At 44.6% G+C, this 19,100-nt stretch overlaps 1 protein-coding gene across 1 annotated transcript; it reads left to right on the forward strand.

Annotated features, from left to right (window-relative positions):
- The first annotated feature begins 11,692 nt into the window (after positions 1-11,692).
- Positions 11,693-16,515, forward strand: RNF2 (ring finger protein 2). Its single transcript, XM_062497671.1, has 6 exons — positions 11,693-11,779; positions 12,387-12,547; positions 13,713-13,928; positions 14,687-14,959; positions 15,811-15,982; positions 16,414-16,515. Exons 1-6 carry the CDS (start codon positions 11,693-11,695, stop codon positions 16,513-16,515), a joined length of 1,011 nt encoding a protein of 336 aa, XP_062353655.1.
- Positions 16,516-19,100: the final 2,585 nt, after the last annotated feature.

The raw sequence follows: 19,100 nt of genomic DNA on the forward strand, positions 1-19,100 counted from the left end.
CTTTATGCTTCCCTTCTTGGGGATGACATTGAACTGGTTTGTGTACTTATTGGGTTAAACTGTGTTAAGTGTTTCTCCCCTAGTACTCTACAAAATGGACAGTCTTACTTGTGAAGGAGTCCTTGAAACACAAATTGTTCTTTGCTGTTGCCCAGATTTAGGTGAGAGCTGCCTGCTTGCCAAATTCACTTTTGCTTTTATATATTTACTGTAGCTATGAAGTCAATCAGACATAAAATGGCTTGAGTCTTTTGGTCTCTCAAGTGTTGTGGGGGAGTTTATTTTCTGCTTATTAATAACCAAGCTGTCTTTTTGTTCTCCTTAACAAAATTCTGTCACTGTTGGTTGTGGCTTCACTGCCAAGTGGGAGAGAAGTCCTTTTGTCTCTCTAACATAGCTCTGGAAAAGCTGGACACCCAGGCATATTTGCTGGTCTGACATCTCCGAATTTCTCCTACAATATCAGTGCTATAGAATGCTGCTGCTTATTGACATTTCTGTTACTAAATGGGATGGGCAGTAGGTATGCTGTGTGCTGAAGAGCAGGGCAAGTGGCTTGCTTGATGTCATCCCGATAGCCTGGGGAGAGCAGTGCACTTGAATTTCAGCATGTTTGGCTTCAACTTCTACAAAAATGCTGAGAAGCCTCTTTTGGCCCTGTACCAAAGCAGCAGTCCAAGAAGGTGATGAGCAGGTTTTCATGGTTTTTTTGCTGGCGGAATGAAAAATAACAAACCCATGTTGGTTTCCCAGTGAAGATACGTGCTGGCGCCTCAGGCACTGAAGTTCAGGGTCTGGTGTGGTTATTTCAACATGCCTTTGGTTTTAAACTGTGTTGGAAGGAACCTGGAAATGCTGTGTGTACCTCTGGATGAACCAGTCACAGCATCTGTGAAGATGCAAAAGATTCTGAATTGTAGTGCATGGACGTTCACAGAATTTTTGTTAAAATGTACAGAAAATTTAAAGGCCACGACAAAGGTACTGAAATGTTCAAACTTCACCATACTGATTGAAGTGCTCAGGTCTTGCTTTCGACAGCTGTTCCTTCAAGGACACAGCAAGAGAGTGGTTAGCCTCAAAAATGTGCCAGCAGAGCAGGGCAAGGAAAAACTATAAACTAAATCTCATTAAAAATATCCTAAGGCAACACATATCTTGAATTGTTTGTACCGCTTAGTTGCTGTGACAGATTCAACTCTTCTGGAGTTTGAAGCTTTACTTTAGTTAGCTCCCAAAAGTTTTCAGTCTTTTATCCCTCCTGCTTTGGTCTATTACTGTTACTGTTACTGAAATGAATTTTAGAAAGGAACTGTCGCTTTTCTCCTTCCCAGCTGGTTATTAATTCTGAAGTCCAAGGTTAACTTAAGAGATTAAGAATTTCATTTTTGAAACTCACCTGGGTAGTCACACACATAACAATACAGTAGCATGCTTCATAATATGAGAAACTTGACATAAAATTTAACAAGTGGCAGATAAAATCACAGTTTACTCACTCCCCCAGAGTTCTGTTTAATATCGTTGCTTCACAGGGCTAAATTACAGCTTGATAATGGCCATTTTCCTTTTTATATGGGTTCTTGGCAAAGGTCTTTGGCACATTTGAGGTCAAGTGTTTGCCTGATCTATTGACCCACATCAGCAGTGAAAAGTTGCTGTTCCTGTAACAGTTTTGGGTTTTGTTTCTACTCCTGGCCAAAGGCATTCATGTTGCAACATATTTTAATATTACTTTGGATGAGATATAGGTGGTGTGAAAGGCTAAGTCCCAGGATTTGAGCTTTAATGATTAAAATAATCTTACTGTGTGATGCATTAGAACAGTGGACAATGTTTGCTTTTGTGTGTCTACTAAAGCCGGAGAGGTTTTCAAATTAATCCTTCAAGATTAAAAAAAAAATCAAAAATCTAAGCTTTATAGTTTAGAAATAGCCTGGGTTTGATGTGTGATGTGTTTGTGCAGGTGAATTCTGGACTCCTTAGAGGCAGCTGATGATACAGACAGTGCTCTGGAACTGTCATGGTATTTTCATGTATTCCAGTTTTTCTAGCTGAGGAGAGGTCCAGGAGGGTAGAATACAGAAGGAGCATAGGAATACTAGGAATGGGGAGCTGGCACTGAGGACTGAAGGTTATTGACAAGGATGGAGTGATCTGGGAGGTGCTGTGGAAAGGCCACTGATGCATACAGAGTACAGACCTTGTTAGAAAAAACTGAAATTTGAGCCTCAGCTCCACAGGAGGGATGTACCTGGACTCAGGGTGCTTAAATGCTGCTATACCTTCCTGCTAGAAATACACAGAGAAGCACCAACCTAAAATCACATCTTTGTGTCATGTCCAGAATTATATGGCTGTTCTCAGCACTGTCATGAAACATCTTGGAGTCTGATCAACAGTTTAATTTGGTACTTCATTTTTTCCTGTTGCCCTTGACGTCTAAGCCAGGAGGATTATTTCTCTTTGGACACTTCTGTCAGCGTTGGATTCATGGAGCCCTTCCAGAGGTGTCCAGATGCACAGCAGATGGTTTGTGTGAGGTCACACTCCAATTGTCTCCCAGACAGGAGGAGCAGCTTGACAGCCAGATTGGAAACGTTGCCCACCTCCATGGATTGATCCATCTCAGGGCCAGGGAATTGTGACTGGCTGTTAGCTGGAAGATTCCATATCTCAAAGGCAAAACACTTTCTGAGGAGAATAAATACAGCCAAGAAGCTATAAAAGACCATGTGCTTTCAAGCCCACGGGTTTCAGAAATGCTGGTATTATTTTTTCCCTCAGTCAGATGTCATCTGTCCAGCAGCCTTCCAGACATTCCATAAACACAGCATTAAATGTTGTTACTTGCTTTTTGGGGGAGGATTTTTTTGATGTTGAAGAGAAATACTGTTAAGTTTATGGGAAAATGGGAGTTTGTGACTAGCTACCAGGAAAAAAAAACCTCTGCTGTGGTATAAGTGAGAGGGACAGTCATGTCTAACTAAAGTTAGTATTACCAACTGCTGGGGCTGTTAAACTGTACTGGTGCCTCTGATTTCTCTGCATTCCTTTTTTATTGGCTGCTTTGGGACATTTTTGAGTCTGTGGTCTTGAATTAATTATACATCTTTTCCTCCTGGCTGGGAGTGCTCTAGGGCAGCACTGAGGTTGTCTCTTTGCTAACTGCTCTTTATAGAGTGATGAACCTTGGATTTCTCAGTATTTTAAATGTAGAACTTGGCTCAGTCTTGAGAATGGGGAGCATTTGTCACTCATGCATTTACAGTTTTTTATTGCATTAGTTATTTCTCCATTGTGCTAGTCACCCAGTATCTGACACTGAGTGAGAGTTTACCTATCCAAATGTAAAATTTGAGTTTTAATATTATTTTTCTGGTTTTATTGTAGTTAAATTGTTTTCTTGGCCATAGTGGGGCCATATTGATACAATTAATCAAAACATTTGAATGTTAATATCTTAATTTCCTTTTGTAAATAAAGTAGGAAAATAGGATGGCAGGGAGCCAGGTGCAAACACTGATAAATGGGATTGTCAGAGTTGTTTTCACCTGTTTAATTTTCAGTGAGCATCACTTCATTTGTAACTGGAGTTGGAATGATACAAAGTCATTGCTGGTGGTCAGGGTTGTAAATGATGCAGGTGCTTTTAAACACTGCTTACCAAAGCCAGCTCAGGGATCCCTGACATGGTCATGGCCTGACATGAATCTTATCCCTGTCTTACTTGCCAGCCACGCTGGTGCCCAGGAGTGGCTGGTGGAATGGTTTCTTTCTCTCACAGAGCATGGATTAACAAGATATTGATCCATGGTACATAAGAGACCAGGGCCACGTTATTTTAAAGCTGGCAGAGTAGGTTTAGATGGGCTATTGGGAAGGAATTGTTCCTTTTGAGGGTGGGGAGACTCTGGCACAGGGTTCCCAGAGAAGCTGTGGCTGTCCCTGGATCCCTGGAAGTGTCCAAGGCCAGGCTGGATGGGGCTTGGAGCAACCTGGGCTAGTGGAAGGTGTCCCTGCCCATGGCAAGGGGTGGCACTAGATGGGCTTTAAAGTTCTTTCCAACCCAAACCATTCCATGATTCTGTGATGATTTGATTCTATATCTCTTTCATTTTTTTTATCTGATTCAGAGTTTTTGTCCCACATGCAGTCTGAGGGTGTTTGCTTGTGAGCTGTAGGGGTAGAAAACAGAAGGTAAACACTTGTTACCAGATTCGGTTTCTGAAGCTTGTAATTGGTATATGACGTTTCAGCTTCATGGTTTTTATTAATTTGCCATCTTTAGCAGTCTTGTAATTGGTGGTGATTGTGCTTTGCGTGTGATAGACTTCTAGTTAATATGTATAAAATATTTGCCATGCTGGCTCTGTGGAAGCGCTGCAGGCTACTCAATTTTAACCATAGCAAGTGTTTACAAAGGAGCTCACATTTCCATCAGTTTTAACTAATAAAGTGTTTGGTAATCATTTTGAAATTAGCCTACCAATGTGCTTTTAGGTGTTCCATGAATAACTGGAACTGTTTACTTGATAACACTCATGTTTAAACTCCATCTGAGCCTCGTGAATTTGCAGTTTGACAGCTAATCTGCACCATTTACAGCTCTATTTTAAGTGCTCTTTTTCTTAAATGTGTGTCTATGTAATGAGTTTGTGAAGGAAACTCCCATTTTTAAGCTGGATATTCTTTGTATCATATCAGGTGTCTGAGGGCTCAGTCCCTCGTTGCTGTTTCTGCACAGTTCAAACAAATGGATTCTGCTTTGTATAAATCTGGTGGTTACTGCCCCCAAAAAGCCTTCTGATGTTTCTTTTGTGGGTAAGGAGGATGCTCCTTGGATGATGTTTGCCCACCTGGGTTGTTAAAAGTGTGTGGAGAGGAGAAGGTCATGTTCACCTTTCTTCACCTCTTTGTTGTGGCAGTGGTTTATTGGCTGGTTAGTGTCACTTGCTGTTTGCTTCTCTTGTCTGTCGCTGTCTACACAGCAAAACTAAGGATAAAGATCTTTGATGGTGAGATAACCCCATAGGATAGTTTGGGTTGGAAGATACTTCCAGCTACCATCCAGTACAACCCCCTGGCAAAAGCAGGGCCAGTTGGTCAGATTGGTCACCACCACATCCAGGTGAGTGTGGCTGTGTCCCAGAGTGGGCATCCCACAGCCCCTCTCAAGTGACCTGTTGTGGGTGACCCCTTGGCTGCAGCTTTCTGCTTTCAGGTAGAATTAGTTTACCCTGTGGATTCTACTGCTCAGTGCTTCTTAGCCAACAGACTTCATCTCTCTGTCCATATGCCTTTTGGCATGGGAAATATTTTCTCATTTTGGATTTATTGCATTAAGTAATTGTTGCTTTATATCTGGCTCATGGTGGGACCCCACAGCACCTCAGGATTTTAAATGGAGGTTTTTTTGGTGCCTGTAACAGTTGATCTGATGTATACCATGTCATACCTTATCTCTTGGATGTCTGCAAGGCTGACAACTTGAACCTTGCATATGGAGCTGCCCCACAGAGCCAGTGTGCTTTGGTTGCAGCTCTGAACATCAGTCCCTGAGGTTGGATTTGTTTTCAGCATAGATCAGGTGTGATTGTGTCAAGAGAAGATGGCTCTGCACATGGCTCATGGAATATTGAATTCAGTTCGCAAATACAAGTGAAAACTTTCTGGTAAGGGATGTTGTGACATTGAAGTTGATTTGATGGCTTGATGAATTAAACCCAGTTCAGTAGGACCTTCCTCTCTGGAGTTTAGCCCCTTCAAGGATGAGGGTATAACTAGAGTAAGTGCAATATAAACTCAGGAAGAGACAGTTCGAGGAGTGGTGACAGTAAGTAGGGAAGGGAGCTGGATGCGGTGACATCCTTGTTCAGGGTCACTGAGGAGGGATTTCCAGGGCAGGGAACTAAAGGAGCTCCAGGCAGAACCTGATTTGGCTGTTTCCTGGGGGATTTTTGATCCAGAGAGGAACGTAACTTCAGAGTGAATACTAAACATAGCATATTATTGTCTAGTACCAGTAGTCATAGATTACAACTGGGTGTAAAGATACCTGAACTGCCAGGGAACTGCAGGGAAGGTTAATTCCTTCAAATAGTGTCTTCCAGATTGTGTGGATTTTTTTTTTTTCAAATCAAGCTCTAAGCTAGTGAGTAAAACCAGAAGAAACCCTTAAATTTCAGAATGTTTTAATTGAATAATTTCAAATGAATGATGGAATTGAGTGCTCTGTGAAATGTGCAGTCTGTTCCCAATACTGGTCATAGTGTGAGAGAGAGTAAAACTTAAAGCTCTAAACCTGTTAAACTTCCAAGTAACTACACTATGAATACCTGTTTTTAAAGGAATTAATCCTTAGGAAGAAAAACCCAAAATGGTTGAATGTGCTGTTGAATTTGGCACACTGAATAGAGGTCTAACTCTCTTACTGTTTTAAGTCTAAATATTTACCTTTTACAACTTGGAACAGAAATGAATTATTTCTAAGATTTTAATACTCTCTAAAAATATGTGTAATATTTTTTCTAAAAGAGCCTGATGTAATTTTTTTCCACATAAGTGTTTTTGTTTTTCAGGGAAGTATTACAGAAAGTTGAATGGGGGTGGTATGATTATGGTCACACCTGATCTGGGTTTGTGGGTTCTCTCTCCAGCTGCTCGGTACCATTCCAGCCTTTTTGTCATCTCAAGGTGTGCTGACACAACCACACTGCAGATGCTCTTTAGCCTTTGCCTGGGCTAAAACAGGCCCTGCAAAGCATTTTGGAGCATAATCCAGGTTGTGAGGGATCCCTGATGGCATCCCCTGCTCCCTGTTTAAAGCAGGACCACCATGAAAGTCAGTGCTGGGCTAGAGCTCAGGAAATGTTACATATTCAGAACTGACATGTTCCCAGCAATAGCACTAAGGAGCTGTTACTCATTGGTGGATCTGAGGGTGGAAACCTGTGAAAGGTAATCTGGGAAGGGCAGGAGCAGAGAAATGGTGGTGTTGAGCTCCTCCTTTGGCTGCCTGCAGATCTGACTGGTCTGTTCTGAGTGCTGCCAGCTGGATTTTATTTTTAGTGGACTGCTTCAGGAGTGGGATATCCAAATGCCCCCCCTGCTTCAGTCATGACTATGTTGGAGTAAATAATTAAGTGTACTTCAGTGTAAGAGGTTCTAAAGTGGATGGGGTGTGTGACAAGTGTGCATATTAGTCTGGTAGAGTTTTTTGTCCAAGCACATTTGGAAGAAGGACATCTCAGCAGCAATTCCCCAGTCTGTGAACAGGCAGGAGATACAAGGGTCTTTCAGACAGTGTGTTCCTTACTGTTATTTTTTTCCTGTACCTGCCTGTTTCCCAGCACTTCAGGAACAAGACTTACTTTCTTAAATTTTTAAATCCCAGCTGGATTTCTTCAAATTTATTGAGGTGTGATACATTGGTTTATCAGTCAGCACTGGCTTTGATAGTGACAGATGTGTCTACCCTGTAATTATGGAGTTTGTACTTTGGGGTTTTGCTGTGCCTGAAGACTGAGTCGGTCTGAAGGGTTGCAGGGGTTCATATAATATTGATTAAGGTGTTTTTCTTAATGATTGACAAGAATGGCCCTCTGGCCCCAGGATTAACCCCAACAACTGCTACTTGTTGTTGGCTCTGAGAGAGAGGTTTGATCTGCCAGGGGGTAGAATTAGATGGAATATTGGGAAGAAATTTCTGCCTGTGAGGGTAGGGAAGGCCTGGCACAGGGTGCCCAGGGAAGCTGTGGCTGCCCCTGAACCCCTGGAAGTGCCCAAGGCCAGGTTGGATGGGGCTTGGAGCAACCTGGGATAGTGGAAAGTGTCCCTGCCTATGTCAGGAGATTGAAACTGGATGATCATTAAGATCTCTTCCAGTCCAAATTGTTTTGTGATTCTGTATATGTGGTTTCACCCCAGTTAACTTGTTGGTGTGGAGGCTTCTGCCTTTCTTAGTAAACACCTGTCTTTCAAACCAGGACAGTGTGGCTGGATGCTTTCCTCTTATATGCCTTCCTGTTCAGAGGGAACAGACGAGTCATAAAGGTAAAAAGATGATAAAAGGTCTAAGGTTGAGATGTGTTAGTTTTTTCAAGAAAGGCTCATAGGGATGTCTGACTTCACGTTCCTGGTGCTGGCATGTGTGACCTGTGAAGGAGAGATCCCACCCTCGTTATAAAGCAGAAAAGATGTGACATGTTGAACAGGTGAAAAGTGGGTGTTGCTGAGGTGAAATGTGTCTCATACTGTGAGCTGGGAAAATGAGTGGGAGAAACCTGTCATGCAAGACTTTTTTTGAAAAACAATGCCAAAAGGGATGCAGAGGAACAGTGAACTATGCCAGTGATTTTAGGATTGGGAAATTTCACTGGACTAAATTTTCAGACTGAAGAACAAATGTGAGGTTCAAGATTTTTTCTCTATCTTCTGTCCCTTTGCCAGTAGCAGTTAATAAAAAAATATGTTGTACCTTCAGTCTAGAAACTTCACACTTCATATTTTTCCATCTGAACACAGTATCAAGGACAGGAAGATAATCTTCCTTCAGCTCATGAAAAACTTCGTACTTCTGTAGCTCTAGAAGGAATCAGCCATTGTGACCTGAGCCACATATCATTTCCTGCTTCAAACCTGGTAGCAGTGGTCTGTCCTAAAAGGAAACTGAAATGTCAGCTAAATGTAGAGGTGTTTCTCACCTCACTTCCCCAAATAAATGGAGGAGGTCATTCATTGATGCAGCATCTGAAGATGGTTCACTGGTTCTGCTGGTTGGTACTTGGTGGCTGTTACATGGTCAGTGCAATTCTGGGTCAAAATGCCTCTCCTGACTGTGGAGATGGATGTTTGATCCTGGTGCCAGCTGTGGATGTTGCTGGGTTAGATTGCAGCAGTGTGAGGAAACACAATCCAATCTGAGAAGTCAGACCTCGTGCACACACATTTTTCAGGAAAGATTTAGATACGGAAATTTTAGGAGATCGGGATAAAGCTAAGCAGGCTTATTTATTAATCATCAAGAAGAGTAGAAACTTCATGGAGTATAATTTGATTGTTTTTGTTGTTGATCCAGCATGCTTGAATTGACCATATTTCCACTGCTCCTCAGATTTCCCTTGCCAGAGGCAGAGGAGGTGTTTGGTAATGACAGAATGGGCCGTGTGGATCTCTGCAGCTTTCAGCTGGCTTTAAGGCCACTGTTTTTCCTCTTGAAGTGTGAAAGTACACTGCATCCCTTAGGGTGAGAGTGAGTCACTGGGTGTCTCAGATGAGAAGGATTTCGAGTAAAGCTCGAGACTCACTGAGGCTGGAAAAGACTTCTGAGATCATCAAGTCCAAGCTGTGCCTGATCCCCACCGTGTCACCAGCCCAAACACTGAGTGCCACGTCCAGGCCTTCCTTGGGCACCTCCAGGGATGGGGACTCCAAACCTCCCTGGGCAACCCCTTCCAACACCTGCCCACCCTTTCCAGGAAGAAATGCGGGTGTTAATGTGGTTGTTTAGCAGATGGATGGGTTTGGTGATGGCCTGGCCCCCAGAGTTGCTGTTCTGTGTCAGCAGGTGCCAACATGGGAGTTCAGGTGAGGAATTACCTGTACACACAGGGGCTGCTGGGATGTAGGGTGTAGAGAGCAGGTTCTTGGCTAGCACTGGCTGGATCCTCTGGGACTCTGCTGTCTTGGTCCATGTGCTCCAGCAGGTTTTGGAAGGGTTGTGATTAGCAGCTTCATGAATTTCTTTCAGCAGCTGAAATGATGGTTAATCAAATGTATCAGCTTTGAAAGCACACAAGAGTGGTATCCAGTGCGGACACAGAAGGATGTTTGGCCTCTATTAGAACAACATATAAAAAAATCCTCATCCTGGAGCACTTAGCTTCCTGTACACTTGGAATTGCCTTAAATATTAGTGGAAGTTAGAACACAGAGAAACAGTGTTTCCTTTCTTTGCTGAGATGTGTCACTTAAGACCATCATTAAATTCGTACCACTGAATAACTGAAATAAAACACTCAAGAGTCCTGGCAGGACAGCCCAGTGCTTCAGTGTGCAACTGGGAATGTGGTGGCTTCTCACCTCTGCTGGGCTGGTGGGGTCTTAGCTGGACATGGGGCTTCTCTGATCCCCACAGAGGAACATGTCCCTTGGGACAAGTAAACTGTGGGTTTAGGGCACAGTATTAACACAGTAAAATTGGAATTGGAGATGGACTCTGAGAGGAATTGGAGTGACAGAAAAAGGGGGAAGTGCCTCAGACTGTCAGAAGGTACGTTTGCATTGGATATTGGAAGAAATTGTTCCCTGTGAGGGTGGGGAGGCCCTGGCACAGGGTGGGTGCCCAGAGAAGCTGTGGCTGTCCCTGGATCCCTGGCAGTGACCAGGGCCAGGTTGGATGGGGCTTGGAGCAACCCAGGATAGGGGAAGGTGTCCCTGCCCATGGCAGGGGGTTGGAACTGAATGATATTAAAGCTCCCCTCAAACCCAAACTATTCCAGGATTCTGTATTTCTACTTAATAGACATTACAGTGGATGTGGCTATTTTATGTCAGCTTTTTTTTCCCCTCCTTCCTCAAAAAGAAGAAAAATACCAAGTCAGAAAACTCTGATGTCTGTGCCTGGATGAAACTAGATCTAATACTCTGCACAGCTTATCTTGCTTTCCCCTTCACAGTTAGTTAAAGCTTATATAGTAACCTTGTTCTCCAGAGAGTTTGGGCCTTTTCATAAAGAACTTAATGAGCTGGAAAATGGATTATAATGTATGTGGTAGATACCAGTAAAAAATACATTTAGCTGCTGAATTGAAGGGTCTGGAAACCCAGATTTAAAAAAAGAATAAAAGAAAACACTTCTACTTCTTCCACTTAGAAAAAAGGTCTGCAACTGCAGTCTTGCCATTTGTACAGTTACAGTTATTTTTTAAAACATACCACTCTCTGAGATAAGTTTTCCTGCTCAAGACAGGTGTTTTTGGAGTCATGGGAAGCGACGCCTCATCTCCCCCAGCATAAAAGTATTTTCTGTTCAGAGACATAATTTTCTTCTGTTGCTTTGACCAGACTTTTTTCACATCTGCAGTGACTCTATGTGTAATTTTGCCTCATCTCATACAATAATGCTAAAATTTTGATGGAACAGCAGTGTAGTTTCTCTGTGTTGTTAAAATTATTATTATTATTTAAATTATGCAGCGACTGTGTTTCTCTTGATCTTTCGGTATCCTTCAGACCTCTGATGGGAAAACCCATGGGATGTGTTTTAAGGAAGAAGGAAAAACCCTCGTGGTGTGCTCCAGTGAGCACATTTGACTGGTGTGCTGTGTCCTGTCTCATTTTACCCTTCCCCTCAGTTTAGGAGGCAGACCCTGCCTGACCCATGTGCATGTTTGGAAGTGGATGTTTTAGGAATATTTTCCACATCAGTGGCATTTGTGGCCCACGTTCTCTGGCCTTCAGTTCTGTGTCACTTTTGTTTAACAACTGAATTGATTTTTGCCAAGTGTTCACGGCTGAGCAGCTCCCCCAGTTCTCCTGGAGGGGTACAAGCAGGAGATTATCCACGTGTGACACAGCAGAGGGGGGACGGGTGTTCCCTGGAGCCTCTGCTTGCTGTGGCTTGGAAGAGGAGAGGATCCTGAGCCAGACACAGCTGTGAGCTCAGCCTGTGTCCCTTCTTTCCCCAGCCATGTCTCAGGCCGTGCAGACCAACGGGACGCAGCCTCTGAGCAAGACCTGGGAGCTCAGTCTGTACGAGCTGCAGAGAACACCCCAGGTAATCACAGAACCCTGCTGGGCTCGGGAGGCACTTCTGGAGATCACCCAGTCCAACCCCTGCCCAGGCAGGTCACCCAGAGCAGGTGACACAGGGACACATCCAGGGGGTTTGGGATGTCTCCAGAGAGGGAGACTCCACGCCCTCCCCAGGCAGCTGTTCCAGGGCTCTGCACCCTCCAAGGAAAGAAGTTCTTCCTCATGGTGAGGTGGAACTTGTTGTGTTTTAGTTTATGGCCATTGCTTCTTGTCCTGTCACTGCTGAACAGTCTGGCACTGTTCTGTGACACCACTTGGAGATACTTGGCACGGATTAATGAGATTCCCCTCTCAGTCCCCTCTTCTCCAGACTGATCAGGCCCAACTTCCACAGTCTCTCCTCATCAGAGAGATGCTCCAGACCCCTCATCAGCTTCATGGCCTCCCCTGGACCTTCTCCAGCAGCTCCTTGTTTTTATTGTGTGCTGCAGGACTGGCAGCACTGGGCCTTTGTGTGCTTGATGTGTTTGTGTCGTGTCTCTTTGCTGTGTTTCCTTGGGTAAAACGTGCTGTCTCCACGAGGAAGGGACTCAGTCCCAGGAAAGAACCTTTCCCTTCTTTGCTGCCAGGAAGCCATCACAGATGGACTGGAGATCGTGGTGTCCCCACGAAGCCTGCACAGCGAGCTCATGTGTCCCATCTGCCTGGACATGCTCAAGAACACCATGACCACGAAGGAGTGTCTGCATCGTTTCTGTGCTGACTGCATCATCACTGCCCTCCGGAGCGGGTACGTGAGCACTGCCAGGGGACACTGCCAGGGACAGGGAGGGGATACTGCAGGGCATGAGAAGGGGACACTGCCAGGATGCAGGGGGGATGACACTGCCAAGGCATGGGGAGGGGACACTGACGGGGAAGAGGGATGGGATGCTGCCAGAGGCAGGGATGAACACTGTGGAGGTAAGAGGGTTTAGACAGTCCATTGCACTTGGGGTGGAAGAGTCCTTAGCAGGGGGTTGATGTGGGACTGTCACTGTGCACTGGGAGTTTCTGAATGTGCAGCACACCTTGCAAATCCTGTTTTTCCATGTTCAGCTATAGATCATATTGCCTCATCATGAAAAATAATTTCATAATTCTGTTTCTTGCAAGGAGTTGAAGTACTCTTGTGTTCTTTTCTTCCCTTAGATCCAGTAACAGTAAAACAGAAATACTGACAAAGTAATTTGACAAAACAGTAACAGTAAAACAAAATACTGACAAAATAAAGTAATAGTGACATCACGGACAAAAATGGGTTTCATTTCCCTTATTCTTCCTTTTCCTAATAATACATTTCAAATTATGTGGCCTTCAGCTATTTCAAATTATGTGTCTTGCGAGTGTTAGAAGTCATGGAATCTCAGAATGGTTTTCCTTGGAAGAAACTTTAAAGCCCATCCAATCCCACCCTTGCCATGGGTAGGGACACCTTCCACTAGCCCAGGTTGCTCCAAGCCCTGTCCAGCCTGTCTTTGGACACTTCCAGGGGTTCAGGGCCAGCCACAGCTTCTCTGAGCAACCTGTGCCAGGGCCTCACCATCCTCACAGGGAAGAATTTCCTCCTAAGACTACGCCTCAGTATAATTTCCACTAGACATCAATTTTTTATAGGTAAAAATCCATCCGGGAAATGAAGAGAAGAAGGGAACATGGAACTTTTGATCTCTTCAGTCTAAATAGTTTGCTCAAACATACTTTAAAATAAAAGAGCAGCAGGGAGAGATATGTTTGGGATCTTTGTTTAAATATCTGCAACTACCTGATCTGTCAAGAGACAGAAGCCCCTTTCCAGATTTACTATAAATACTGAGTCTTAGTGAGCACTTTGACCACGAATGGAAGCAACGGGGCAGAGTTTTGTTACTGCTGGAGAGTTAAGTGTTGTCTGCTTCCTTCTTGTCCATGTCCAGCAACAAGGAATGTCCCACATGTCGCAAAAAGCTCGTTTCAAAAAGGTCCCTGCGGCCAGACCCCAATTTCGACGCTCTCATCAGTAAGATTTACCCGAGCCGGGATGAGTACGAAGCTCATCAGGAGAGGGTGCTGGCCAGGATCAGCAAGCACAACAACCAGCAAGCCCTGAGTCACAGCATCGAGGAGGGATTAAAGATTCAGGCTATGAACAGGTACATAATCACCTCATTTGCCTTTAGGCTAAAAATACAATGCCTGTCCTCAAGCTCTGTGGAGCTTGAGAATCTTCTCCTCTCCTCCGATATCTGCCAAAACAATTTTTAACCTTTAGCAAAAGAATTTTTAACCTTTTGTGTACTGTCAGAAATCTCTGTATCACTCACCTGCGACTGCTGTGGCAGCCTGATAGCTTTACCAAATTATGGCTGTCATGTCTTAGATAAGAAACCAAAGCACCATGAATTCTGTACCAAAATGCTACCCTTACGTGCCGATAAATGCACAGAATATCAAGACATGAGGTTTAGTTGTGACTTAATTCACAGGCTGGAATATGTGGTGTTTACACCGTGGTGAAATTCCAGATATGCCTTTAAACCTAAGAGAGCCAGCTGGGAGAGACCCCAAACTTTGCATGATAAAGCATGGTGTGATTCAATAATTCTAATCACATGTGGATCCATGTTGGGATGAAAATAAAGGCCTGCAATTACCTGAAAAACAACTGTGTGAAGTTAAAATAGTCTTGAAACATAGCTAAAAGGTTTTTGAGGGACATTAATAAATGAATAGTTCTGTCTATGAGTATCTTTTTGTACAAAAAAATTAATATTAGTAGTTTTTTAGATTTTAAATCTCTCTGAAATGTTCGGTGCTTGCATGTGCACATGCCCCACTTGGGGAGGAGGTGTGTTGTGACCTGGGTGGATCCTGGATAGGTCAGGGTGTATCTCTGTCTCCCCGTGGCCAGGTTGCAGCGGGGCAAGAAGCAGCAGATTGAGAATGGCAGCGGGGCCGAGGACAACGGCGACAGCTCCCACTGCAGCAATGCCTCCACACACAGCAACCAGGAAGCAGGGCCCAGCAACAAGAGGACCAAAACCTCGGATGACTCTGGGCTGGAGCTGGACAACAACAACACCACTGTGGCCATAGATCCCGTGATGGACGGGGCCAGCGAGATCGAGCTGGTGTTCAGGCCTCACCCCACCCTCATGGAGAACGATGACAGCGCGCAGACCAGGTCAGTGGCCCCTGGCCATCTCCAGATACACTCCTGCTATTTCCTGGTGCTTTCGTTTTCCCATCACTTCTTGGGGCTTCTAAACATCAATTTACTTCAGTCATACCACATCCTGTTTAACTGTACCACAGGATGGTTTGAGGTGGGAGGAACCTTAATGCCCATCCGGTGCTAACCCCTGCCATGGGCAGGGATACCTTCCCCCAGCCCCAGGTTGCTCCAAGCCCCATCCAGCCTGGCCTTGGACACACCAGAGCAGCCACAACTTCTCTGGGCAACCTGTGCCAAGGCCACATGCAAATAAGAACTCTTCCCTTCTTTCTGTTCCAAGTTAGGTAGATGGTATTCCTCAACTATTACAAAAATAACAGTCATAAGCTGTTTTAAGCCTTTTATCACAAATAAAGATGTTTTTAAGGTTTTCTAGCATTGTAGTTCACTAGTGGCATGATGGTGTTATATCAGCCCTTTTGTACTTACCGTAAGATTCTTTGGGAATAAACAAACCTTGTATAAGCGTCAGCAGTTTTCAGAGCAGCTTCGTGTCAGCAGGATTTGCAAGCTGGCAGCTTGTCCTGACATTTTTTTGTTCATAATCCAGTCCAAGCACAGATTGCAAGTTCTGGCTCACAGCAGAGAGTAGATTTGTGGTGTTTCCTCAGGTCTTTTCTTGGCTTTCTCTGCTGCTGAGACATGTCTCTGTGATGTGTGTAAATCTGTGCGAAGCTTCAGCTGGGAGCTATCTCTGAAGGCCTTTTCACAGCTGACGTTTAATATTTGGGATGTTGCAGATGGCTTTTCCCGCGCTGCTGCTCAGTCATGATTGATGATCTGTGTGGCTGCTGTCACAGGTACATCAAGACCTCGGGCAATGCCACGGTTGATCACCTGTCCAAGTACCTGGCAGTGAGGCTGGCCCTGGAGGAGCTGCGGAGCAAGGGCGAGTCCAACCAGATGAACCTGGACACGGCCAGTGAGAAGCAGTACACCATCTACATCGCCACCGCTGCCGGCCAGTTCACCGTAAGCACCGCGCTGCCCCGGCAGAGCCCAGCCCTGCATGCACATCTGCTCCAAGCCCACTCAGCTGGGCTCTTCCCCAGCTGGCTCAGGGTAAAATTCATGGCGTCACCTTATTTAGCAGCAGATCAGTTGCTTTTTGGCAAAAGCTTGGTTGGTAGAAAAGGAGGCGTAGAAATTACTTGGGAAAAATGCGGTGATGGCACCAACCATGATCTGGCTTATGCAGTTGTTTTCCAATTACAGTTGAAGAGGGAAAAATATTACTTCACTGGAATAATTACTGCACTCCTTTGTGGTTTTTAGCTTGTAACTTGTGCCACATTATTGGTGACTCCTGCAAGTCAACACATTTAAGTATTGATTTAAGTAGCCTGTTTCACAGCATGACATCAGATCACCTCATCTGCTCCTGTCTTCCTGTTCTCTTCTAGGTGCTAAATGGGTCCTTTTCCCTGGAGCTGGTCAGTGAGAAGTACTGGAAAGTGAACAAACCCATGGAACTGTACTATGCCCCCACCAAGGAGCACAAATAAGGGCTGGGAAACTGGGATGGAACTAACTCTTTTTATAGCTACAACTTCTTTAATATTAAAATAAGGCACCACCAGTATCTTCATGGACAACATACATGGTGCCTTCAGGCACTCTCAGTAAACTCAGTAATATGACTAGACAGTATTCTGGGCCGTATTTAATTTAGTCTTTGGGTTGGGTTTTTTGGTTTTTCCCTAGGAGACTAAATGACCTTCTCCAGTGCATTCCAGTGTTTGAGATGCTTTTTTGTTCCTAATGCATGATACCTGATCCAGTGTTCCAGTTTGGAATGGCTTTGTTTTTTCCAGGTAAATCTGGATTTCTGCTCCATTGGACACAGTAGCCTCTGTGAAGTGTGGAGTGCTGGGTGGCCAAGGAAGTCTGTTTAATAGTAGCATATGCCAAGGAATGTGTTAAATGTTGGAATTTGGTGACTGTTATCCATCTGAAGAATTGATTGGTGGAAAATGGATTTGGGATAGTCTTGCAGCAAGAGGTAATCTGATTCTCTAGGAAAGGTTCATTAAGACATTTTCTTGTGAATGAAGGTGAATTTTGCATCTTGTGAGAGGTATTACTGCCCATGGCAGGGGCTTGGACTAAGAGGGAGTTTAAAGTTCCTTCCAAGTCCAGCCATCCTGGGATTCTGGGATTCCAAAGAGAGCTGCAGTGAGAAAACTGACACTTTAAAACCTTGCTGTTTACTGGGCTTAATTTAATACTTCAGTGCAAGGTGGTTCATCACATTGGGTTGGTTTTAATGGCTATTTCAGTCAAAAAATACCCAAACACCCCAAACCCATAACTCTTCACCATGCAGGACATGCCAGTCTTGATTCCTGCCTGGCCCCTCCTGCAATGTTTCCCTGTCCTCACAGCTGAACTGAAGGAAACCTGGATGTTTCATAGCCCTGCTCTGTTCCCTAGAGCAGGATCCCTGTTTTGAATGTGCTATAAAGGAACTGTCCAGAAAACTTCTGGTTAAAGCAAATCGCCCAAATTCCAGCACAAGGCCATCAAAATGTTTTGCTTTGGGGAATTGTGCCACCTCAGCAGGGACCTTTTCCCAGTCAATGTGAGTAGGGAAGACTTTGACTGTAAGCTGCTTCAAGATTCTACTTTTTTTACTTTGCCATAGCTTTAACAAACATGGCTTAGCACTTTGGAAGACAACTTCAGTACTTGACTAAGTTTACCATTTAGTGTCTTACCTTTAGGCCTAGGTTTCCCAACGTGGCAGTGGGCTGTGCTGTAAGGCCCAGTATCTGCTGGTCATTTGAATGTGCAGCCCCCGTTCCCTGGCTCTGGACCTTGCTGTGGCTCTGAGGGCTCTGTGGCTTTGCCTGTCCCATGTCCTGTCTGAAGGGAAGCTGTCACCACAAGGTTCCCTTTGCTCTAAGACTTGCTGATGAACCCTCCCCTGTGGCTCAAAGCAAAATGAGTTGATGGTAGGTCGGAAGCACCAGGCTTTGCTCCACACACGGTGTGGTTTACACTCCTCCTGTGTCCTGCCTGGACTCCCACTGGCTTTGGCATGTGATACAAAAGTATTCTGCTGCTCGGGGATTCTCCTGGGAAGGATTTGCCCTTCTCTGGCTCTGGGCTTTCCTAGCACTTGTAAATAGTGTCCCTTTTGGCTGCTGTTCAGATCAGCTTTATCCCACTGTGGAAACTGCACAGGCTTCTCTGGGTAACTTAATTATTTCCTCCGACTGGAGAGCTTTGGGCTTTTGTGACATGAAATGGAAGTGTTCAGGCCCCAGAGCACAAAGGGGCAGCTATTAGGGACCTGTTTTTGCTGACTTTGTGAAGCGTTGCTGTATAGACTGTAGTGCATGTCCACGGAATATAAGGGGGGGTGGGGGAGTGGCTGTGCTAAATGCTTTAAAGTTACTGGGGAAACCTCTAAATTAGTGCCAGCATCCCTCCGAGGGAGAGCTGAGGGGAGGGACAGTTCCCTTAAGCAAGAGAGGTGTTGTGAAGCTGAGCAGTCTGTCTAGGAGCTGTCACTTTGTCTCCAGTTCTTTTGAAAAGCGTGGGAGAATGTGAAGCTTTTATTTTCATGTTGTAGTGAATTTCCTGAATATTTATGTTCTTTAAATATTATATATATAATGTAGCTGTTTGATTAAACCATTGATTGCACTGTGACTCTTTAGTGCTATAAACTATTTTATTTCCAAAACGCCATTACTCCTTCCCCTTTTAAAGCCATGTTCTTTTATAAGTATATGATGTGTGTTACGTACGGGTAAGCCTAATATCCAACTAAAGTATCTCCTGTCCAACTGAAGTCCCACTGAAATGCTCAAATTGACAATAAAAGCAAAAGTGTTACCAACAACCTGTTGGGAATTGCAGTGCTGCTTCCTCTTGTGGTTGATAAAGGACCTCCTTTGGGCAGTGTCTGTGTTGCTGCTGCCATGCCTTGGGGCTGTGCAGATGCCACTCAGCTCCACCAGTGGTGGCTGTAGTCCCCTGAGAGCAGCTCAGCTCCTGAGCCTTCAGTGAGAAATAGGGGCACACAAGAAGGTATCAGCTCTTCCACTGACCTGTCACAGATGCTGCTGTTCCAATCAGATCC

Source organism: Cinclus cinclus, chromosome 8 (genome assembly GCF_963662255.1).
Source record: "Cinclus cinclus chromosome 8, bCinCin1.1, whole genome shotgun sequence".
In the NCBI taxonomy this organism is placed as follows: domain Eukaryota; kingdom Metazoa; phylum Chordata; class Aves; order Passeriformes; family Cinclidae; genus Cinclus; species Cinclus cinclus.

Bases quoted from the DNA above. Each gene is read 5' to 3' on its own strand.
- RNF2 (XM_062497671.1), top strand. From the start codon at position 11,693: ATGTCTCAGGCCGTGCAGACCAACGGGACGCAGCCTCTGAGCAAGACC. The intron at 12,548-13,712 runs GTACGTGAGCAC...GTCCATGTCCAG, and splicing joins ATCACTGCCCTCCGGAGCGG to CAACAAGGAATGTCCCACAT. The intron at 15,983-16,413 runs GTAAGCACCGCG...GTTCTCTTCTAG, and splicing joins CCGCTGCCGGCCAGTTCACC to GTGCTAAATGGGTCCTTTTC.